This window comes from Diadema antillarum, unplaced genomic scaffold (genome assembly GCF_040938485.1).
Source record: "Diadema antillarum isolate AM-2024a unplaced genomic scaffold, OU_Dant_1.0 seq00000053_RagTag, whole genome shotgun sequence".
NCBI classification, from domain to species: Eukaryota; Metazoa; Echinodermata; class Echinoidea; order Diadematoida; family Diadematidae; genus Diadema; species Diadema antillarum.
Window position 1 is genome coordinate 650,690 of NW_027271161.1, and position 26,593 is coordinate 677,282.

A 26,593-nucleotide genomic window follows, 5' to 3' on the forward strand; every position below is an offset into this window, starting at 1 on the left:
GGAATAGCGCTACGAGTAAATACTGACTCTTTTGCTCATGAAATCCTCTCGCAGTCGTAGATAGTATCATGCTGTGTGTTTTTACAACAGGCTTGTTACATGTGAGGTGGGTCATAGACAAGCATGCTCAATACAAAACATACATATCTAGAAATACTGCTAAGACTGATGCAATAATGTATTGGATTTTTCTGAACAACAGAATTCAACTGCATATTCCCTTGTGTGCAAATCAGGAGTCGCCAAAAAAAAAAAAAAAAAAAAAAATCAGCTAAGACAGACAACCACCAACATAAATTCATCCTCTCTCTTTGGAGTCCAATTCATGCATATTGCATCGGAAAGCATTTTGGAAAGACATCCTCAAATCTCGTTCTCAGGTTGCGTAGGCAGAATGCACATGTGAAGGAAATTGTCCGGATAGCTCAGGTGTTCACTAAGCCACTGCACCGGTGTGTCCCGCGGCGTCTCAATGCCATGGATAAGCACCTTGTAGTCCTTATTATCTGCACTCAAGAAAATCATGGAGTTGAAGGAAATTATGGATGTGAAGCAGTGTACTCCTGTTGTAACAAACATGGTTATAATGACATTTTTGTTACAACGAAGTAAATATTCAGGTCTCAAAATTATCTATACATCTTTGCATACTTTACTATTTGGCTATAATGATATTTCAATATAATGAAAGAAAACTGCAATTCTGCAATTTGAATCACACATTAAAGCCAAAAAAAAATTGTCTGGAAAGTCATCATGGAAGTATTTCTGATTTCTTCTTTTTTTTTCTTATTCCACAACATAATTGGTACTATAGATTGGAAGAGGTTCATCGTGGTGAAGAATGAATGAAGAACGTTTGCACATCGTGAGACAACTGATTACTGTACTTTCTTCATTCATAATTGGTACTATTCTCATATACCCATATTTGTATCAGTGTTATTTTGTACACATACATAAGCATCTATTACACTTTTGCACCTAGCAATCAATAATTTACATGACTGAAAATCTGAAGACAAAATGTTGCCTGTCCTCCAAAGAAGAATTCAACCACCAAAGCCATACTGTTGCGTGTTCGTGAGTGTGTGTGTTCTGAGCTGACTGGTGACAAAACTCAACACAAGCGAATGTAGCAGACACAATAACACATTTGATACCAACATTGCTTATTTCTTTTGTTCTTCCAATGTCACTCTAAGCATAGTTCTTTTTTCTTTTTCTTTTTTTCTGTACTTCCCATTGAAACCACAACAAAAGCGTGATTTGGCTGGCAATATGTCAACAGAAAACTTAACTGTCACCATGTCTGGAGACACAACAGTTTTTCACTACCTTCTGCTGAGGAGGTAAAAGTTGAGGAAAACATCAGGAGTCAGTACTTACCACCTTCCCCAAAAAAGTCCGGTACACTGTGAGCTAGCAAGGCACGGAGTGTGAGTGGTTCTCCCTCCTCACTGACTGGCTTGAATAACCTCTGGATGCAGACTTTGTCAGGCTGGGGATAGATGAACGAGGAGGGGGCAGTGAAGGAAACAGCAATATGTCTCTACAAGCTACTTAATGGGCAATTCCGCAGTTAGGTGGACATGACATGGATAAAAGAAATCAGTCAGTCCGCAGCGCGTGCGATAATGAGTCACGAACGACAATTTTATTCAGAATCACGTTTGTGCAGTTTGTGCCCTTGAGACTGACGAGATTTCGCGATACTTTGCGACAGTTTTTGCAGAGGTCGCAACAACAGCTTTCATAGCTTTCGCAGTGCATTGTTTGACCCAGGATGGTTGGGTAGGTTATAGAGCTGATAATGCTCATTAATTTGATACCTAATTTCCCTATTTTTTATCTCAATATAGTAGTCCATTTTAGCATCAAAGTAAACGATTATTTTGCCAGTGTTCAAGAAGCTTTTAGATCATAGTTTGATGTTTTGCTAGTTCCTGACTGGTATTGAAAATAGATCTCCGTAATTTCTTCGATTTCACAATCGTGAAACTTGAGCGAGTATGATCATTTAAAAAACGAAGAGGGGCACCATTCTTAAGGTTGTGAATTTTCTTGTTGAAAACAAGGCAAATTATGTTTTCTTACCGGAAGTGGGGTAGTGAATGAACACGCGTGGAGTGTGTTGTTGATACCCAGACAATGGTCGTGGACAATGACCAGGATTGGAATGCTTCATGAGGAATTCCACTATCGCAGCTAGTCTTTGTTCATTCTGAAATGTGGTGTGTGCAAGCACATGGAAACATGTGCTTACTTCTTTCATGTGCATGCATTTCACCCTGTGTCAAGAATTCAGACTAGCAGTACTCAGGGCAATCCACATGAATAATTGATAAAGCATTCATGTGCCTTGCAGCAGAGCTCGGGACAGATGGTAGCCAGGTCCATTGTTCAGGGTCATTGTAAGTGCACACTCACATACACATCATTGGTTCCTGTGTAAAGTTCAAGTTTTGTATAGAGAGTGAAAATTCGATCACAATCTGGAACCTAACATTTAAAAAAATCATGGATTTCATAACACTGATATAGGCTCTCATTTTCAAATTACCTCCTACTCAGTTGTACACTATTCAGCTATTACTCATATCAATGACACTTTTATCTGATACATAATTTTTGAACTCACAGCATTGAGTCAGCAGCCAATGGATACTACGCAATGCGACACGCCGCGTCTTGCGACAGATTTCGACCAATCACAGACCCGGAATTCCGGTGTGAACGCGAGGATAATCTTTTTAAACTCGACGCTAGACATGTCTCTGAATTTTGCTAGTTCCTGACCCGTATTGAAATGAAGATGAGAAAACTTGCCCTTATTGTGATACTATATACTTTAGCGGACATAGTCTTCACCATATTTTAGAGGGGCATGAAAGATTTCATGTTAGTTTTTTGCCGTCAAACGTGAAGGAATATTTTTGAATACAATACCGAATTCGAGAGAGATTTTGATATTCTATATTCTTCTTTTCCGTTTTATTTTGATCATGAGCATATTTGCTAATGTTTCCTCTTTCTGTCGATATTAAAAGTGTCGAAAACTGACAAGAAATACTCGTTCTACACGGATTTATTCATGACCATGTATCTGCTCATTACGTATGCAAGCACCGCTCAGCCGTGCATACGACTTGAATAAATACGTGCGTTTTCGCTCGCGGTGCGGACTGACTGAAATGTGCCTCTTTATCTTACTCCTTGATTTAGGTATCAACTAATGCCATGGATGTTCATCAATCATTAAGGTCTTTCAAATTCAGTAGATTTTATTTTTCGTATTCATTGATTTTGCGAGATCTAAAACCATCATCTAAAATGTACATGTGGGACTGGGGATGCTGAAATTCACTTAAATGCAAATTACAGTGGGTTCCTTTGAATTTTTTTCCTCAAAGCTTTGCTAAAGGGTAAAAGATGAATACATTTAAATACTCCAGAAGTCATGTGACATTTTGTCAATTACAAAAGGATGAAATGACCTGCGGAATTACTCCGGACAAATGTAACGTTACTAACCGTAACGTTACTAACCATGCTTTTGGGGGTCTAACTAAAAAATTATCGGTGGAATTGCTAAAAAAATTTGCATGAACATTTGTCATGATGCAATAATTGAAATTAATGCAACACTTTGTTTGAAGTAACTTGAATTTTTGCACACTTTTTGTTACAAGACATTGATTTTTTTGTCATGTCCTTTTTTCGTAACGTTACTAACCAGCCCTTTAAGTTGCCATAGCAATTCTAATATTTCTTGGATTGTATTCATTCTTTTCTGTATCATAAACATGGGTAGGATGAATATGTTTTTGACATAATTTTGACTTGAAATGAATAAATGGTAATTTTGTAGTAAAAACAAATATCTAAATTTGTTCAAATGTAACGTTACTAACCGCGGAATTGCCCTAATAGTGTATACACTCTATATCAAACACAAGGATTACTGGCACTTTGAGCAAAACATACAACAGAAAAAAACTAACAAAATACACTAACAAAAGATCAAATAAAGAAAAAAAGCAAGAACAGGAGAATATGGGAATTATGCATTGAGGGGTTATTTTACTCTCACACAAAACAGCAAAGAAATGTACTATGTACAGTAATAATGGCCAGACATGATCATCTCCTGCACTTTGTTTTAAGACTACTATCCCTCACAACAAAACATATGCAAGACTTCAAATACTCGTAAAGCCACAAAACACACACAAACACAACACAACAAAACAAGATAACAAACAAAACAAACACAATTGACACATGAAGAGCATACAAACCAGAACACTGTGGTCCACTAGAAGAAACAGTTACTTCAAGGATTCAGGAATCTTCACACTAACCTGGTATATCCTGAATGGAATGTATTTGAAAGGATCATTGTTCAGTCTTTCCATAAGCCTCCTGTTGGTGGTCCAAAACTGATCAAATTTGTCTGAAAGAAACAACCAATGAAAATGATTGTAGCAGGTGGTTGTATGGTGGCTTTAAAGTCATCATAACATTACACAAAAACATCATCTGTGGAAGTCAATAAATTCAGCTTGTGAGTTTGTAACTGACAGTTTTTGAATAAGTGAATAATTTTGCTGTCATTCCAAAGTCAAACAATTTCTCTTTTCTCTATGTAAGGACTGCGCAACATTGTTACTTTATTTGATAAAATGCAATAATTACTGCAATGCAGCACTGTGTAAATGGGAAAGTCGGTGTACATGGACATTGTATGTAAGTTCATCTGTGTGCTGCATTTTTGTTCCTTTATGGTCGTCCTACAGAGCACATGATTATCTATGTATAGAATATGGGGAAATATCCAACCAATGAACAGAAGTAATGCCTTCTGCAGCAAGAGAGCTTTCACTGTCAACCTCTACTGACTGAAGGAAGCAGCGAGTTTGACACTATCACTGGAGATTACAGGACAGTCGGAGTGTAGGATGATACAGGGATACTATGAACCAAGCAAAAAAAAAAAAAAAAAACTCTCTCACACACACCCACGACATTGCACATATGGACATATAGGCCTACTGTTTTTCTCTTGTTCCAAAATTTTCTTTTGATATTGTAATAATCTACAAATACATATATATCCCTTGTACCGGTATGCAAAACTATGTGTACAAACATGCACACAAACAAACACACACAAACACACACACCCACAAAGGTTGCATTGGATTTGGCAGTGATTTTGTTGTTGTTTGTTAAAGGACAAGTTCACCTTCATAAACATAAGGGTTGAGCGAATGTAGCAATATTAGTAGAACACATCATTGAAAGTTTGAGGAAAATCAGACAATCCGTTCAAAAGTTATGCATTTTTGAAGTTTTTGTGCAGTACCCGCTGAATGAGAAGACTACTGCAGCGTATGAATAACTTAGATGTCACATGCGTACAACAATATAAGGAAAATATAAAGAGAATTTCACAAAATTCCATCTTTTGAAAAAAGTACACATTCCCCTGACTCTTTACCGACAAATGTTATGGGTAATATTATTCCCCCTGCCTTCAGAAAGAGGCAAGTCAAGTGCTCTTTTATTATGCGAAAAAAGTGAAATATGGTGAATTTTCTTTTACATTTTCTTTATACTGTTGTACGCATATGACTCACAAGCTGTAGTAGTCTCCTCATCCAGCTGTTCCAACACAAATATTTAAAAAATTCATAACTTTTGCATCGATTGTCCAATTTTCCTCAAACTTTCACTGATGTGTTCTACTAATATTGTTGCATTTTCTCAATCCTTATGTTTATGAAGGTGAACTTGTCCTTTAAAGGGGTGACTGCAGGTGGTGCATATGCTGAAGCAGTCAATGTGTAATTAAAGAAAAAGTGTAAACATCAACTATTGATAAGTAGTGCCCTCTATCAACCATTTTACACTCACCACTTTGGAGTCCCGTCCACAGCTGTTTGTGATCTTTCTGCTGCAGATTGTTCATGACATGCCCTAAAATCAAATTTAAAAATAAATGAATAGAATAAGTACATAATATGAAAATGAATAGAAATATGTACATAATGTATGCTTAAACCTATAAAGTGCAACTCTAATACATATTCAAGTTGACTTTAATGAATTGAGTAAAATCAAACAAATAGAACCACTACATTGTGTCAAATCGGACAAGAAATAGATAATCATAAAATATTAACATTTAATGGGTTATCACAAAATAGTGACTAGGTTGCAAGCACATAATATGTCAAATAAAATTAGGTGATGATGTCATCATCTCCTAACTTTATCATTGGTTTATACAGAAAAAAATACAGACATACTAAAAATTATGCCCCAAGTTGATAATATGTCCACTACAAACTCTTCCCTGATAAGAGTCACTCTTACTAAGTTATTGCAAGTTTACACTGATCTGATACGATACAAAGATCAGGTAGAACATTAACCCATATCATCTGACCTTGGACCACATAGACACAAAGGGGACTATATTTGTAGACATACAAGTTTTCAATGTTTTTTATCAAATTTTCCCATTCTTTCCTATAAATGGATGTTCAAAGATACAGGAACTCACAGTCAAATGACAATCCTGTTTTCCTGATAAAACGGGGATATTCCTGCTAGTATTAATAGTAACAGTTGGCAGGCATGTTAAGCTACAAGGACTTCATGGTAGCCAAAGGTAACTGGTCAATTACCACATTATACAAGATATTGCTGATGGTCACCACATGTAGGCCTATGATTTTGCCTGTAATTCAGGGCTGCAGCAGGGTTGCAAATATTGAAACACCAAAATCAAGGAGATTTGAACGCTTTCAGAGAAATATCTGTCTGTTAAATCAGGGAGGTGTTAGAAAAGGAGAGACAACTCTTCGTAATTCATACAAACACATGTTTTGGTTCAAAGCGTTACAATGGGATGTCTAGCATTCCACTATACGCTTTGAAGTCATGCTCTGCACCGCTCTAGTTGCAAGGCGAAGTTCGGAGACGAAGAACGCATTTCACCTTTCGTTGAATTACAAGCTTTATTTCCAAGTAAAATTTTAAGTGAAATACTTGAATGGATTAAGAGTAGTTTAGGAAAGAATTCAATATTATAAACACGTATTTCTAGTTTCTTCGTAATGCGCAAATTGAAATGAAATGAAAATTGGGCCATCTTAAAACCCTAATATTTTTCTATAATGCACACATTTCCGCATGTTAGTTTTCCATTTTTAATAGTTTTAATCTGGGATATTTTGATCTTTCAAATAAAGTACTCCGCTAAAGCATGCACCAGCGTGCTTTTAAACTATTTGCTGTTAAAATTGTCAGTTTTACACTGCATTTTGATTCGCTGCTCCAATTTAAGGTACACAAATTCATTGTTGCCATCACATTGAAAGAGAGAGAGCGAAATGCAGTAGGGGCAAGTATTTCTAGATGTGAGAGTGCTAATCCCCATTATTGATGCTCTCTTTTGTCAAAGCACCTGATTTCCACCTGTAGTTAAGCGCATAACTTTTCGGCGGTGCCGCGCATGACTTCAAAGGAGAGCAGGAGTTGTCTCTCCTTTTCTAACACCTCCTTGGTTAAATACACCTCAATAGGCAAAACTACTGGTACTTTTCAAATTGGGTACATCTTTTTTTACTTTTTTTCTCAGGACGTGGAGAGACATCTCGTTTTTCAAGAAGCCTCCTACAGAATGAGTTAAACTTGGTAGCTCTTCTAAAGGCTCTAAATTGCTAATGTGGACAAATATCTAATTTCTTTGTGGACGATGCTATCATCCCAGCTGCAATGTCTGATAGATTAAAGCCTACCTTTGTGCTTGAGAACATCTGCTTCCTTCACACAAGACATGTACATGGCCTCTATCACTTCTTTGCTTTTACAATGCAGTATTTCATCCTCTGGGAAATTCTGCAGAGCAACAAGGAGAGAATGATAAACTATTAAAGAGAGGAACAGGAAGAAACTCAAAAGACAGCATTGAAAGCTAGGAAAGCAACTGGAAGACAAACATTTGCACCCAAACAATTGCCTGTGAGAAAAAACAACAAACAAACTTAAAATCACACACATAATTTCAGGTCTACACTTTCATCTGTGTGTGTGACTATAATGACATTACCTAAACATGATAAGTAATTATTGGTGAATTCATTAGCAACAAAATCCTTCAATTCTCTTCTGATTGTGAAGGACTTGCTGTGTGGACCACACTCGGCCAAAAAAATCTGAAATCAGAAATGTTGAGCAATGATTGGTATGTATGCTCTTTAACTATGACTGGACAATTAGGCAGCGGTAATACTATTAACCTGTTGAGGACGGGCTGATTTTGCTACAACACGCATTTCCCATAGACATCTGCCCGAATATACTTGGGACTCATCCAAACATCTCCAGAGAGACAAAAGATTGGAAATTATTGACCAATACCAGTTACATTCACAAACAGAATGACATAAAGATTTCAAAATACATAGCCTTGTCTTTTACATAAATGAAATCCATCTAATTTGGCAGAACATGAAGGAACATATTACTTTTGAGGGAACCTCCTGTAGCATCAGGGAGACTTTGAAGCTCGCTGCTCCATGCTCAATTTTTGTAAGGCTTGCCATGGATATACTAGCTTTAGAAAATTACAGTTGGTGCCAATAGTTTATCACTAGTTACCTTGAAGTGTACTGTAACTCTCCATGGCAGCGGTTTATCATGCATGAACAGGTCAAATAAAACTCCCACTGGGTAGTGCCTGCATGTAGAGAGAGTGGTGAAAATAAGTTGATCAAGCTGGAATTTACATCAAATATACTAATCTATGCATGCATACCACATTGCCCCTCAATATCAATGCAAAAGTTCTGTTCTGCTATATCCCCTGTTCAGCAGACTACTTTACAGTGGAATCATCATTGATGAATGCAGCTTCCACATTTGATGGTATCAAATTAGATGATGGGCTTGCTCTAAAATATGGAGAGGGTAGGGACAGCTGTTGTTAAGCCGTTCCATACGGGAACCTGGTATACCAGGTTCCCGTGGCGTCAACTGATATATGGGAACCTGGCATACCAGGTAGCGAAAATATAGACAGCAGTGCCTGCATTCGTGGCCTAAATTCATATTAATTTGTGTTACGATGCCCAGAAAAATGGCTGTACTAGAAAGATTAGAGTTTCTTCTATGAATATCTGTTTTCTTTGTGTATGAAAATTCCATATATCGCAGTATTATTTGCATTTTCTCCTCGGTAGTGTGTGCTTGTTTTGCTGTAAAACTCGTGTAAAGATGTACAAAGCAATCAAGGTTGAGCTCAATGGATATTTGACTTCTCTGATCCCATTTACATGGTCTGTAGGTGCGTCTTTTGTGTATAACAAAAGAGTTTGTGAGCACGTCAGGGCACGCTCTATTCATTCATTGCACCCGATCAATAATTCTATTGTTCGATGGCACATGGAGTTGACCACAGGAAGGGGGTACATGTACCGCTTGACTGCCTTCGCACAGGTGGATTACTAACCTGTCCGTTCTCTGTTGCCTCGCAAAAAGAATCTCGTTTTGGGACATTGAAGGCGCTCAGAGAATTGCAAAAGGAACGGGTTAACTGTTTTTTAAAATCTACAGGCAGAAATTTCAAAATTTTTTAAAGTAATAGGCTCATTTTGATATCATCACAAGATAAGTGGAATTATTCAGAATGTTACAAATATGTACATAAGGATTGTCATAGATAATATAAAATAAAAACTATGTTTGCCATCATATATGACAGATTACTCTAATATACATTGTATTTACAAGTTTCATCTGACATTTGATAACACTTATGGATATCTGATACTCCACGGGCATAATAGAAAATGGGTCACAGTCTGTTGAATGAATCATTGAAAGGACAAGTTCACCATCATAGACATATGGGTTGAGTGAATGCAGCAATATCAGTAGAACACATCAGTGAGAATTTGAGGAAAATCGGACAACCCGTTCAAAAGTTATGAATTTTTGAAGTTTCTGCTCACTCACGGCTGGATGAGAAGACTACTATAGCTTGTGATGTCACATGTGTACAACGATATAAAGAAAGAATAAAGAAAATTCGACATATTTTCACTTTTCTCGCACAACAAAAGAACACTCAACTTCTCTCTTTCAGAAGGCAGGGGGAATAATATTACCCTTAAGATACGTCAGTAACAAGTTGAAGAAATGTGCACTTTATTCAAAATGTAAAGTTGTGTGAAATTCTCTTTTTATTTTCCTTATAACGTTGTACGCATATGACATCATACACTGTAGTAGCCTTCTTATCCAGCAGTGACTTCGCAGATACTTAAAAAATTCATAACTTCGGAACGGACTGTCAGATTTTCCCCAAACTTTCACTGATGTACTCTCCTAATATTGCTGCATTTACTCAATCCACATGTCTATGAAGGTGGACTTGTCCTTTAATTTCAATAAAAATCTTCATTGCTGCTTTACAAATTCATTCTGCTTATTTGAGCTTAAAATCAAATAATCTTACATTCAAATCAAGTATGAGTGCCAAAAGACTAAAAGTACATGTAATAATGTTCTGGATTGATCTAATATAACACCAAATAAAAAGGGAAACAAAACAACAAAACAAAGACAGACAGGCTAAAAATCTTTATGAGAGTGTCTTACCATTTAAGAGGTTGTCCGTCCGATTCAAACCAGATTTCGTCTCCTTCATCTATAGCTGTAAACTTCTTGAAGTGCTTTTGGATTTTCTCAGTGACTAATGTGATGTATGTCAATCTTGATACCATCAACTGACGGAAGAACCAACAAAACAAAAGCAAAAAAGTCAAATTTATTCTGGTCAAAACAGTGACATCTCCAAACTTCATAAATTGATACCATAGACCTTACACCTATTCCAAGATTTAAGAAAAAACGAAATTAAGCTACATGTATGTGGTCACCACAGTGATATTCATCACAACCACATTACCTATATCCTACAGCGATGATGCCCTCAACTCACAATGTTCTCATTTGTTCGAACACAAAGATATTACAAAAATCATGATTTTGGTCAATAATTCAGGATCTATAAATCCTTCACCCAAAGAAGTAATCATTGATCAGCTCTAGTACAACACAAAAATTGTCATTTGATGCTATAGAAGTCAGTTCTTCATTGTAATTTTACTCAAAGAATGGACGTTGATTGAGAAGCTAGCGAGGTTGTGACATCGGAACCTCATTTTATTTGCATGAACTCTACAGTTCACATCCAATATTGATGAAACTTCTATGATTCTGTCCGTTCACTTTTACCTCAATTCATAAAAATACACAGGGTATGACAAAGGAGCGGAATTGGACTGTATGGTCTATAAATTCTTCATCTCTATGCTGCACCTTGGCAACCTATTAGCTAAGATATCTTGGAGTGTTGAGGATTGGCTTACCACAAATGGTTCTGGGTTCTCCATGGATGATTCATCTTCTGCCAAGACAAAGCAAAGTGGTATTCTCCCCTCCCACACTTCACGCAGGACTTCTCTGTCGTCTGCCATCTCTCTGACCTCCTCTCAAAACAAGGATTCTAAAATCAAATTGACAAGAATTTGAAATTATGACACGATTATGTATAGTGCAGTAGGGCAACCACTGACAAGCATAAAGCTTGGCAATCAAATTGATGAAAGAATGTTAGAAGTCTGACCAGATCAGCTTATCAACATAAGTATGCTTTCTTAACTTTTGTGTGTGAGGGCAAGAATATCTTGAATGATAAAATGACTTTATTATTTTGCCCAATGAAAATCAAACAAAGTATGCTAAATTACATGCATTCAGAGATTTAAAGTTTCTGCAAAAATGGTATCTTTACTGCACTTTTCAAGTACCTCACCACATACAAGGAATCATCAGCTTATTAAGGCACAACATATGGATTAACATCAATGTAATTGTGGGTTCATATAGGCCCTATAATATATAGAAATATTTTGTGCAGAACCATTATCAATATCATCGATGTAAATGCAGGGTGTGGATCACTGCCATTTTACAGTGTGGTGAGGGTATAGGTTAGTTCGTCTGACACATACAAATAATGAAAACCATGCACCACGAAATACCCAACAGTTGTAAAGAATATTTAAAAGCTCAATACTGTTTAAATATCTCATACAAATCCTACTAGACTCTGTCTATATGATTTAGTATCATATTATAGTCAGAGTAATGAGCCCGTGATTGGTAAAGCGCCATGATTGGCACAGCCCAGTATTCTTTGACACACTTGACGCTAATTAATAATCCATAGCCTTGTATGTATATCATGTTTGAAAGATGCAGCCTGTTACCTCTTGAAATTCACAGTTAACAGGACAGCAAAGACCAGTAAAGCTTCACAAAAAGTTTTTGATCTTCATGACATCTTGCCAAACTAGATTTCAAGCTGGCAATTAGCAGACGAATTAAGATGCAGTCCTCATTTTAGACCACTATTTTCCAGTTGTTGCGCACTGAACGGTGAATAGTGATCTCTTGTGCAAATGAAGTTGGTTGTGATGTTAAGTCAACAGCAGCCAGATTACAAATGACTAGTGAGCTCACAGAGAAATTTACATAAATACTAGTACTGTAAACCTTGCCTCCAGACAGTGCCATGCCATGATTGGTACAGCTACATGATTCTTTATGGGTAATAATGTTGATGCAGGCAAATGAATGAAGTTGTATTACAGCACATACAAGTCATGTGTGTGTACCAATTAAAGATGCGCTGTACCAATCATGGCACCATAGAAGGTAACTTAAAAACCAAGTTTTGCCAAGTTTCTTTTATAATTCTTATATCTTAAAGATTATATGCATTCAGAATGTCATTATATTGACACAAAATGTTCCGAAAGATACACTCAAGACTTCATCTATTATGGAACTACCGCACGAAAACTGTTAGTTAAGTGTACCGTACCAAACTTGGGCACATTACTCTCATATAGGCCGCGTTTATAAGATTTTGCATGCCTAGAATCACTGTTTTGAAACACTGTTTTGAAACACTGTTTCAAATCACAGTTTTGTCAGGAGAGCATTTATAAGATTTTTTCTCCGAGCATGTTGGGGCTCTCGCTCAGACTGTGCCATTGCGCAACTCACGCTGCACAATTTTTCCTCGGCAGAAGGTCAAACAGGGTGCGCGCAAGGCATTGTGACGTCATTTAAACAGTGTTTGAGATCGCGGTTGCGTTGATAAGATATTTGAAACACTGTTTCTACAGAAACACTGTTTTGAAATGCACTATTTTGTGCGTTTCAAAACAGTGTTTAAAAACACTGTTTCAAATCACGGTTAGTGTTTATAAGATTTTTTTTTCTTGCTAGAAACACTGTTTGGCCAGAAACAGTGTTTCAAAACACTGTTTCTGACCAGAAGAAAAATCTTATAAATGCACCCATAGACTAGCTATGTATTACAGTTACATGTACCTATAGATTGCTATCAAACACAAGCTAAGTTTTCCATCTATCTACTCACTCGCATGCTAACACTCTCAATTTTTCAAACATAAAGTCACAGACCTGCAGACTGGTCACGGTCGATAGTCGATACTGCAAATTTCCCCCAAATTTTGGTAATCCTGTAGAAATGCACACTATGCACACCTACCATTTCCTTCCTTAAAATTTGTTAATGAAACCTTCTTGTGGCTGTCAGAAATGTCAAGATAGACCATATCTGACGGTTTCATGAAATTTCATAGCCAATTATAAATTACACAAGAAAATTAGCTAATTCCGACTCAAAAGTATGCCGATCGATGGCTTTGTAGCGTAGCATGATCGATGATGATTATGTGGAAGAGCGAACGATGATAATCAATCGTTGTAGTCTGTGATACAGCCACTTGTTTGGTGTTTAACAACAATAATTACGTCGGCTCAACAGTCAAAAGTGGTAGAAAGAAAGTGATCTTGATGCGTGTGTTTTTTATTGTTTTAGTTAATTTTCTCCTGCGTGTGACTGAATATCTGTCAACATTTTTTGCTGACTAAATGATGGAAGGATAATGTGTACAAAACAATAAAAGATATATGAAAAAAATGAAGATTACCCATCATGAATATTGCACAATAAAATGGACCTTTACTACAAAACAAAAGCAAATATTGAGGTTGCAGTTCAATACATAATAAAAAATGAAATGGAAAAATAAATACTATCATAAAAACAATTATTTATACTTCAAATCAAACTCATAAATTGAAAACATATTACCATGTCAATTTCAATATTCTATTTCTACAGCGCCATGAGTATCTTTTTTAATAGGTAGAATGAGCACTTTATAAGAATTCTGTTATATTAATACATAGTCTCTCACTTTTTCTTACACTATTCTCATTAATTTACTATTATTAGGCCTATATATGTACAGTAGATTACTAGAAACAAATCCCCTTTGAATTCAACTTCCTTCTCACCTTCTTTTCTCTCTTTCTCGCTCTCTCTCTCCCTCCTTTTATAGCCCTACCTTTTCCTTCCACTTTTCCTCCAACTCATTCTATTCTCTTCAACAATATTGTATTCAAATTAAAATATCAACTTTTGTCATGAAAAAATCAATACTTGCCACAATTTTTAAAGAAAGGACGTCCAAATGCTGGTATGAATAATTTCTGTATCAATAATTTGAATAGTGATAATCAGGATCGTGAAGATAGTGGCAATGAAGACAATGAGAAAAAAATACGAAAAAGAAAGTAGGGCCTAGTCAGGCCTAAACATATTGCACAAGTGGTGTTTGATATTGTTAGTAAGTGGCTAATTAGAGACCACCAGAATTGATTATAATCGCTGACATCGTTCTCCGCGAAATCGATGCACTACTTTCTACGTCGGAGATTATGTTCGCGACCGACGTACTTTTCAGCTCTGATTTCTCATTTGTCTTCCCTTTTCGGCTGTCTAATTCCATGAAAATCTCTGATATGGTTAAATTTAAAGGACAAGTTCACCTTCATAAACATAAGGATTGAGAGAATGTAGCAATATTAGTAGACCACATCATTGAAAGTTTGAGGAAAATCGGACAATCCGTTCAAAAGTTATGAATTTTTGAAGTTTTTGTGCAGTAACCGCTGGATGAGAAGACTACTGCAGTCTGTGAATAACTTAGATGTCACGTGCGTACAACAATATAAGGAAAATATAAAGAGAATTTCACAAAATGTCATGTTTTGAAAAAAGTACACATTCCCCTGACTCGTTACCGACAAATGTTATGGGTAATATTATTCCCCCTGCCTTTAGAAAGAGGCAAGTCAAGTGCTCTTTTATTATGCGAAAAAAGTGAAAATATGTTGAATTTTCTTTACATTTTCTTTATACTGTTGTACGCATATGACTCACAAGCTGTAGTAGTCTCCTCATCCAGCGGTTCCAACACAAAAATTTTAAAAATTCATAACTTTTGCATCGATTGTCCAATTTTCCTCAAACTTTCACTGATGTGTTCTACTAATATTGTTGCATTCGCTCAATCCTTATGTTTATGAAGGTGAACTTGTCCTTTAAGCATCTCCAATATAGCTGCACAAAATTTGATTGACAAACGGCGAAGCGAACAGTAGGTGTGCATTTCTACATGATTACCCAAATTTCAGTCAAAGGTAAATTAAATTAATAAAAATAGAATCTCCATAATAAAATCAAGTGCAACACTGCACTAGTGTTAGGTGACACTCGCCCGACGTCGACCAGACGTAGTGTAACTAACTGTGTCTGTAGTACGCTGTCCTACCTATAGCCCCGGAGACCGCGCCGCCAGGCGCGGTCCTGGCGGCTTCCCCGCAGTTTCGCTTATGTTAGTTCAAGTATTCTGTGCGCTTGTGCAAGTGATTGTGAATTCTGTGAACATCGGTGAGCTGCTTATAAGACATCATTTTGTGCATCACAAGCAATGAAATGCATCAAACAGTCGCCGATGATAGTCATTTAGGTTTCATCGACCCATGTAAGTATTCCTAGTAGTTTCTGTTGAAAAATTAAGGAAATATAGCGCCGCAAAGGCACCCGTTTGTTCAACATGAAGATCTTTTATGGGAGCACGGCGCAGCCGCCACACGCACACACTGCGTGTGGCGGCTGTCGCAGTTATCCTACCTACAGCGACTGGGGATGGGCTGGTGTGTAACGTTATACTTATTTAGTTAGGGTGACACCATCTCCTCTACCTTAGAGAGTTTCCCTGCTGAGGGCTGTAGCGTGTGAGCTTACTTTTAGCTCATCTCCTGCATTTACTTACCGAGTAATTTACTCACGAACTCGGGTGTGCATGTGTGTGTATGGTAAAACACCTGAAGAAAATAACTACACAATAATGAATGCGTGGGACCGTATACCCGGTACTCTGCTTTATTGCCCTTCCCCTGCAAAACTACATAATTAAATAAAATTCAGGTTGTTGAAACAATCTTATATTATAAACATGCAGAGCAAGTTCACTAAATGACAGTATGCATAAAGAACATGGCAAATTCTAACAATACTCATGTGTCTGATCTCACCAAATGAACAATAGATGAAATACAACGGTCGACACGGTCACTTTCTTTCGATGGCCTTGGATGGCCTAGTCTTCTTTCACAGACCTTAGATTCTCTATGGAAGCAGTCAGTTGTGATCACGAACCATTATTATGGTACACCTCAGGGCCAGTGAGGCGGAAGAAGGCGAGGAGTAAAGGACTCAATATCATGGATGCGTAGGTTTAAATGAAATTCTGTCTTCTTTTCCCTCAAGACAAAAAAAGCATAAAGCCATGCAGAAGCAGTGATGGTGGGTATCTCGTGTGCATGCAGACTTCCAGGGCGGGCCGCAGAGTAAGCGGGGGTGGGGCGGGGAGGGGCTGCATATTCAGCCCCCAACAATCTTTAAAACAACATCAACAAACAAACAAACAAACAAACAAACAAACAAACTAAGCAATGAAAGAGTAGGCCTAATGAACAAATCACAACAAAACCCATATGGCTCTCCCAAAGTTTTTCCACGAGATTATTCTTCACTTCGAATGTTGAAATGGGGTTGGGTGGAGGTATCTAGGTGGAGAGAGGATGGGGGGGGGGGGTGCAACTTAAACACAAACAAACAAAGCAACAACAACAACAACAACAACAACAACAACAACAACAACAACAACAACATCATCATCATCATCATCAACATCAACAACATCATCAACAACAACAACAACAACAACAACAACAACAACAACAACAAACGTTCCGCGGCCCCTGTGTGTATGCATATTATGTGAGGGTGTATTTGGTATATCCTGAGAAAGAAAATTAATGTACAGTGTATTATCAAATCATGTTTTGACACACTAGGCCTATACTAACTAGTATAATACTACCATTCCAACAGAGCTTGCAAAAAATAATGTTCAGCCCTGTTGTAATTGTAATCAATTATTCGATAATAAACCACCATACAAATAATTAAGAGTTAGAGATAAAAGTCTTCATTAAAAAAAAGTAGGAGAATATTATTTGAAGAAGTCACTGTAGAGGGAAAATGCTTCCGAAATTGGCTACTGCCATGTTAACAGACATGTTAGCATCATCCCTTGTAAGGGATGATTCTAAAGTCTATATATTCTATAATTTCCGAGTTTTTCGGTTTACTGTTGTTCTTTGGTCAGCACAAGTCAAATTGAAATGACGGTTCATCAATAAAAGATGACTTTATTAACATAATCACACTTCATCAAAGAACACCAAAACCACACATCTGCATCACCAACATGACGCACTATGTGACTTTTAGAAGGCTAATAAAACGTGCACTGCAAAAACATCATTCTAATCTAAGCCCTGTGGACCTCCGTAGAGTACTTTCGTATATCTGCGGCATGATCGTTCAAGAAACATATTGCATTTGATCGGAAAGATACAGTAGTTCTTGAACCACTCCAAGGCCTTGTGTATTCCATTTTTATACTGTGTTAAAAGTGTATCGCAGGCTAGTTGTCGGGATTTATCTCGAGAAAGTACAAATTTTGCACAAAGAAGACAATAGACCATGAGTACAGTATGACCGACTATGTTTTTCTATAAAACCAAACTGGAGATTAGAAAGAAAAAAAAAATCAGTAGAAACGAAGCTGTCCTGGTGAAAATTATTTTCTAAGAATTTTAATGAAATAGAAGATGACAAGAAATCTTGATCAGTAATTATTGCTGTCTAGTCTGTTTATATAAAATACCTTTCTGAAGCAAAGGAATAAGCGGAGTTACCAATTTTCAGTGTATTTGGGACTGCATTTGCCTTTTGATGAAGATGAATTAAAAGTATGAACTATAAATGGGTCAGCTATAGTTGGATTATTGTTTTTTTTTTTAAATAGGATTTTCCCTTTGTAATATCAACGTCTGTTGATCGCTTTTGACATGCAGAGCTGCAAAACAGGAACACTGTTCTCATCGCACGAGCTGCTTTGTCAAAAGGGGGAAAATGGTGAAATTATACAGAATATAGTAAAAATTGTCTTTGCCAAACTATCATGAATCGAGGAAGCAGACAGGAGAAGTGATGGAGAAATTAAATCATTGATTATTTTCAACTAGGACGCGATCAATCCTGATTCCTCATATAAATGCACTCAATTTGTATCACGGCAGATCAATCATTACATGGGAAGACTATTTTTTTGGTATTCTATAACATAATAGTGGTGACTGTCACAATCATGTAAATCTCTCAAATTGCTCGTACACTGCTGATGACAACACATCGCAGGCATTCGCAGCAGATGAGACAAGAGGCCTGGGACAAACAATAACAACAGGTCACGTTCGGTGACCGTTCAAAGCGCGCGGGTCCGACAAGGAGTGCGCCATCTACTGATATACCGTGAACGCACTTCGGGCTCCTCGCTTCCCCCCCCCCCCCCCCCCCCACAGAACTCTAGAGTTCTTTGCTCCCCCCCCCCCCCCCATTCCGAGGCCCACTTTGGCTCGCATAAAGTTCCTTTTTTTCGTGGCCCTGGTATATAGAATACAAAAAAATCTATTATCTTTATTACTTATTTATTTATTCATTTATTTATTTATTCATTTATTTATTTATCTATCTATCTATTTATCTATTTAGGCTGTTCATTTATTTTTGGCAGACATCTTGGCCCACAGCCTGAAAAAACTTTGAGGCCCATCAGTTGAGAAGCGGGGTACTATATTGGTCTAGCTCCTATTACACTGCAGTGCACTGTAGTTGTCGTTTAGCAAAAGAGTAAAAACAACAAAGAAAAACAATCAAACGTCAACATGAGGTAATAGAAGTTTCAAGTAGTGGGTTCCGCCGGCCATGGTTCAGATGTTATGAATTTTTGAAGTTTTAATATAGTATTACTAGTAGCCATCCTGGATAAGAACACTAAAACAATTTGTGATGTCATACGTTCGCATGGGCAATGATATATAGGTCTTCAATTCTCAAAGAAATTACAAAGAGAACAGCATGTCCTGGGTATTTTTCTAACAAACTAGAGCACCTGGTTTACCCTCGTTTAGAAAGCAGAGAGTATCATTACCCTCAATATATGATTTGTTTTGGTGTTCTTATCCAGCGTCTATGGTATGGAAACTTTGAAAATTCATATAACTTTTAAATGAATTATCTGATTATCCACATATTACATTGGGGTTACATTTCCCCTTAAACCAGTGGATATCACACATTGAACAAATCAACAATGAAATATTATTCATCATGAAACAGGACCTTTTTAGGTTGATGCATGAAGCGATATAGTTATACACTTGATTGTATCTTGTAGCTAAACTATCTGCCAGACGAAAACCCACACTTAATCATTTCTGGATGCGATAAAAAACTTAGATGTCAGTTTATGAAGCTTATCTTTTGGTATCCGGTTTGCTGTGAAACTGGCTGTTAATTCTACGAACAAACAATTTATATTTTATTTTTTAATCTCTCATTTTAGGCCTATATTCAGTTTAATTGCTATAATATGACCCACTGAAGAGCGAATGATTATTTACCCGGAAAAAACACACCCTAAAAGTGCCTTGATAAAAGGCTAGTATACAATCATCCCGCAACACAACAACGCTGCCTTCATCATCACAGGCCGGCCACGCACGTTTTGTATTCTTCCATAGAGATGTATACTAATAATCAACACACACACACACTACTACACACGGTCGTCTGCTCATGTGAATTCGAATGCTCTCACTGCACTAAAGGCCCTAAAAGTTCTGGCTATGCATATTATGCGGAACTGTGGAAATCAAAGTGATACTGATACAGCTATCATTGACAATGCTTAGGGTGTGATAAGGTGCTAACAAGGATCTTTAATGAGAGTGACCACATCCATAAAATGGGTAAGAAGTGTAGAAGGCATACTTATCCTATCGTGTTTTACGTCTTCATGACCATGTATCACTCATTGTTGTGTTGATGAGGTTAATCACAAATAAATAGAATAGAACCCCCTACTAACGTGTTAACGTTGTTACAGGCAAACGAGTGTTATTGGACCATGGAGTGCCTGAACCCGCGCCTGAGTGAGTGTGAAGTGACTTCGGTACTGCATCTGCATCACAACACAATAAAGTAGTAGATTCTATATAACATTTATTATATTCCACATACTAAGAACTTTGCTATAGGATTAATTGGTCAAGAGCTGATCACGTGATAAAGCACAGCGTTTATTTTGCTGATCCATAATGATACAGTCCTAACGTGAGATGAGTACGCGCGAAGTAAAAGTGTGTTGCACTGTGGACTATCACTTAACAAGGTCACTTGATAGTCCACAGCACAGTGCAACGCACTTTTATTTTGGTGCGCGGAGCAAATTCATTGTTTTGTCATCTACGTGCATACGTACGTGTACGTCTACAACCCGTGTAGATCCTACATCTGTAAAGCCCTAGAATCTACTTAATACCTAGGCTAAAGTCTAACTTACCAGTTAAGATGGTTTGAGATGTGGAATAAAATGGGAATATCTAGAACCCTAGATGTGGACTATAAGAATCTAAAGCAAATAATCAACTTTTGGTTTTCAGGCAAGGAGACAAACTACACTGTGTATCACTTCCTCGGCATTCTGAATGTGTACGCTATCTTTCCTCAGCTGCGCTTCGGAAAGATAGACATCCAGATCGCCTCGGAAGTGATAGTTTGTCCCATCACCTTCTCCAATGTTGATTATTTGCTTACTACTATTTCTACGTAAATGGTAATAGGGGGCATAGTGTGATGAGAGCTTGTCTTTTGCGAGAGGTTTGAAGTGTCTAGATACATCTGGAGTGGTCTACTAGTAGATCTACTAGAGATAATGAATAGGCCTAGTACTACAATATTGTCAATAGTGAATGCCGAGTTGAGTAAAAAATTGTCTAGCGTTAGTGCATCTCATCTTTTACCAAATTGGAAATCTTGTTCTGTTGCATGAGTATTAAAAGACCATGATAGATGTCCATACACTAGACCATCTATTTGGTATTTGTTTTTGATGAACAACATATTGAATCAGACGTCGACAACAGATGTGGTCCACACACATTCTTGATTTGAGCACAGAAATGGTAACTGTTTTCCGCAAAAGGGGAACAAGTAGCGCAGTCACAGTTGGCTGTGTACGTGCGTACGTGAAACAGATTGGTTGAAGTCGTGTACAAAAATGAGTGACAAAATATGTGCTTGTACACGCTATGTAAGTGCACTTGTAATTGTTGAATGTGCGGGCAAATGTTTGTTGTGACATCAGAGCCATGCAATGGAACAAAAACTTCGAGTCAATCATGAGTTTAACAGGGGGGTCAATGGAAATTGCACGGCTGACAGTTACAGCGTGCAATGGAACATTTTTAACTGAATGTCACGTGATGATTAATCAACCAATCGGATAGCTACAATATATTCTTTTATGAGGTGTTGTATACTATAATGCTACTGCTACAAGAAACAGGTGCATTGCATGCGAAGGACATCAATCCAGTGAGATGTTCTCTCACACCTTCCTAGTCCCTGGTACAATGTAGTGGTACACCAAAATTTATGGAGCATGTGATACCTCATACCTCTTTGGTAGAATAAACTAGACACTACACCTACGATGTAACTTTAATATTAAGTAACATTCTATTCATGGGTGGCATAACCCCATCTGTCCTATAATCGTAGTTCTACAATATAGTCCTATAACCACACAGTTGACACTTAGAGGCCTAGTCTTGTAGTTCAATGGCATCATGAGAATTTCTGTAGAAGATGTGTTCTAATATTTCTGCTTTCTCTCAATCCAACATTCATATTTGGGTTGTGGGTCCCTAAACAGTCTATCTGATACTAACAGGTTTCATAGCTTTTATGTAGCCCAACATCACAGCCATATACATGTAGCAGTGAGTACCAAGAGTACAGATATTTTCAGGTCAAGTACTTTACTGCATCATTCATAGTGTAGTCTCTTTGTAAGATGGACATACTGGAAATACCCCATGCTATCATAATCAAGACAATGTGAACTGTTTGAACTATGGTTTTTTTTTTTTTTTTTTAGTAATATAAAGTGACTCGAATTTAGGGAAGATTTTGTAAAAATTCATCTGAGTCATAAACTATTAGAGTGCATCATGTACCCTACTGATGAGAGGAAAGACACAACTAGGTTAATTATAAAGAAAGTATCCATAATTTCTAGTGCCTGGCACTCATCCTCTTGATAATGAGATCTATATTTCTCTGATATTTTATATCCGACTGATTTTGACCCTTTCTTACCTTTTAGAGTGCAATTTAGACAGCTTTTGTCTTTCTAAATAAGAGCTTCAGATATTTCATCAAGAAAACTTTTTATGTATTGGTTTCTAGCTCTATGTTGATATCAAATTGAAACACAATCTGTTGAAACATCTAAACTTAGTCATCCAGTGAATCAATCCTGTTAAATTCTTTACTCTCAGGTGAGCCAGTTACTGTTTGAGACTCGGAAAAAGTGTGGACTCCACTCCAAAGGGTTGATTGTGCCATGGCAAACCAACCAAACAACTCGCAGAAGAGGCAATTGAGATACAGAAGTGGACGCAAGGCACCAAAGGTAGTCATACCTGAACGAGATTCGTCTGGAGAAGATGATGAAGACGTGAAGGAAGACTTGCTTATGTTTCGCAGCAAAGCAGAGTCATATCGCAGTAAGAATGGGGTACAAAAAGGCCGCTCGCATGTAGCTGACAGTCACAGGGAAGTGAAAGATGCACATCAAGGGAGTGAAGACGGAGTGAACAATGCTGAGATTAACTCTGAAAGAGATGAGGCTGATTCAGAGGATGATTATACAGAAGGTGATTATGATGAAGAAGAGGAGGAGGAGGAAGGGGACAGTGATGATGACATCCTCGTGCCAGATGTGTTTGAAGAGGATTCCGAGGCACTGGGATGGTTTTGGATGACGCTTAGCTGCATCATTGGGACCACACTGGCACTGCTCCTTGGATATGCCTACTATGTCTACATCTACACACTTCATGAGAATCACCTGTGGTTCAGCAGCATCATGGTTTGTAATCCATTCTCCTTGTTTTGCGTGAGATTTAAACTAATCTAGCTTTTTCTGTGTTTTGCGTGAGATTTAAACTAATCTAGCTTTTTCTGGAAAGTAAAATCAACTTGCATTGCTATACCCGGAATGGGTTTGAAATTCAGAAATCCATCCTTGGAAATCAGTGTTGCCACCAACATGATTTATTGTTCATTTCTTGTTCAGAAATCAATTTTCAATAAGAGATTGAAGATGAGTCTGAAATCAATCAATAATTGATGGAGCTCGACCTCAGAAATCAAAATAATCTTTACTTTCCAGAGACTGGCTCCATTGATGGTTAGCACTCTGTACTAGTCATAAATACCTTTATTGTTCTGCATCTAGAAACTAATTGCAGATCTATCTCTTCAGCTGTCGAATCCATTCTCTTTTGTTGAAAAGGCATGGTATTAGATGAGGCACAGGGTGATGATACAAGATGTACATCACATGTGATATATCATGTACCTTTGTCCTTGAGGTACCTATGAAAGTGGGACTCGGGTTTGTGGCCAACAGTGCTCCCTGGTGACATTGATGTGAAATCATGAATTTGCTGTTTGTTGCATACCATTACATCATGTTCAATTAAAATATTTGCTTTCATTTCATTTCAAATTCATTCATTCATTCATTCATCATTCACTCATCAGTAGTTTCATCGTCATACTGTCTCTGTGATATATCAACAACCATTTCATGTGTTGTTGTTGTTATTTTGTCAATGTAGTGATTGAGTTATCAATTATTTCAAAATAGATTAATGCTAGTGTTATATCTGAGCTCTTCCACGAAGCACACAATGTTCTTATTCTAAATATTCGTTAGTATCAATACTATCTAAACAGATTAATTGGATCATACAATTCTAGATTGGTACAGAATTCTGCCAGGAAAAAATACAAACTTGAAAGAGATGACACAATATACACTTGATGTACAGTATGCACAAGTAGAAACCTTTCATGCTCTGCAGTCATATCACATGATCCAAATTAGCCACTGCACATTGCAGTTTGTGTTACAGGCCATTTGCATCTCAGGTACAGACTGTACCCCTGGCTTTGCACCCATTGCAAACCTTGACTGACAATGCATGCACAACAATGATTTCTGCTGTCTTCACTGTTACCCATATAGGGAACGGCTAAGCGCTTCTCGGGCTTTTTTCCCTCTGTGAGGGCTGCACGGGCAATCAATATTAATTGATTGATGTTATTTCCATATGAATGCAGATTGACCTGGTCTTTATGGGCCAGTAGAGAGTGTGAAACATGCAGATGTTTTCTTCTTGCTTTCCAGGATGGTAGCAAGTCATTAATTTAGTCACTTTCATTGATTTTTCTCTGTATTTTGGACTCCAGCAGGCAGTGTCTTTATGGAGTTGGTGTCTTTATACCCCGTAGACTCTCAGCTGATGTGAAAACAAGCATGCAGTGTATACTGTACCATCCCATTCTGCTTCAATTGTAGCCTACACACTGCTGCCTATTAATTAAAATGTTTGTTTCCCACGAAACATTTGAACTTTCCAATACTTTTTAGCTGAATACGAAATGTACCCAAAGTATACAACCATTCAAAGTTGATAATTAATTTTCTATTGAATTAAAGATGTATGTGTGTGTGTGTGTGTGTGTGTGTGTGTGCATGATTTTTCTCTCAGTGTAGTCTTCTTTGTATTTAATTTAATGTGTCAGAGAGTCAAATGTAAATTGTATTCTTACTTTGATATGTATGTCAAAATGATAAATACATTGTATTCATGAAAGTAGAAACAACCCTCCAGTTTTAGCCATTTGTTAAAAGTTTATGAGAGAGGATTTCACGTTTGCATAATCAAACTTTATATCCATGCTACACATATTACAAGTGTAGTCATAGCCATTCAATTGTTTTTAAAATTCTGACATCATCATAGGTTGGAATCACAGTATGTTACCTTGAAACAGTGAAGTATGAATGACAACCATGCCAGTGAAAGGGAATTAAATGAAAACTAACAATGACTTTAAAGTAATATTTACTCAAAAGAATAACTTGAATACAATTTACATGTACAGTACGCTGATCACATTCGAATGGTATGTCATAACATATTGTTTATCGCTGCTGCATGCAATGCCTATTGTACAGGGCACACTATACCTTTGTATTCATAAAATGTTTGACGCTATTAAGTCAGTCATGGATGTAATTTGTCAGTATGTGAAGAATTATGCATCATGGATTGGAAAAATGACTGACAATTGATGATTTCAAATCTTGTGACTCATAGAAAGGAGATGAAACATTGTACAAAATTGTATAAGGTATTGAAATGTGGCAGGTCGTATGGTATGTATGGCCAAACTTGTTAATATATCCATTGCAAAGTCACTGCATGACTTGAATTTGTAGTTGTCTGCACCCTCTACATGTACAGCGTATCTTCCTGGTCTGAAATTGAAAGGTTTTTTTACCCCTCTCTCGATCCTCACAATTGGCACCTGTGTGATCTGTGACAGGTGATTTCAAGGTGCATGGCATAACCTGTGTATTGTGTTTGCATTCTGCATGTCATGATCCCATGCCAGAACCCAGTGTTGAATTTCATAGATCTGTGGGAATGGCATCAGATTCTGCTAGGGGAGCTGTACTTTTCAAGAATGTGTGCTGCATGCAAACACCTGCCTAATCTTGCATCTAGTTTTGCACTGTAAAATGCCAGAATTTGTGTGTGTGTGTGTGTGTGTGTGTGTGTGTGTGTGTGTGCGCGTGCTTGCATGTGTGTGTGCCCTAGTCGGGATCTGATTGATAGAATAGAGACAAATGAGATTCGAATTGGTGTCCAAATAAATGACATCTTTAAATACAGAATCTAATTTGTACATCATTATGCCCTAGTCACATGTATGATTTCAGATACTTCTCAGAAAGGTGTGACAGATTACGTACTGTTGATATTCACAGCCGTAGTTTGATTTGTA

The 26,593-nt window shown here is 37.3% G+C and overlaps 1 protein-coding gene across 1 annotated transcript; it reads right to left on the bottom strand.

The window, feature by feature from the left end:
• Positions 1 to 296: 296 nt before the first annotated feature.
• On the bottom strand, positions 297 to 16,603 carry LOC139725619 (autophagy protein 5-like). The gene is made up of 9 exons (XM_071636708.1): positions 16,564 to 16,603; positions 11,448 to 11,584; positions 10,675 to 10,802; positions 8,674 to 8,752; positions 7,812 to 7,911; positions 5,920 to 5,982; positions 4,365 to 4,456; positions 1,390 to 1,501; positions 297 to 506 (listed from the first exon to the last, which is right to left on the bottom strand). Exons 2-9 carry the CDS (start codon positions 11,553 to 11,555, stop codon positions 364 to 366), a joined length of 825 nt encoding a protein of 274 aa, XP_071492809.1. The 5' UTR covers positions 11,556 to 11,584; positions 16,564 to 16,603; the 3' UTR covers positions 297 to 363.
• Positions 16,604 to 26,593: the final 9,990 nt, after the last annotated feature.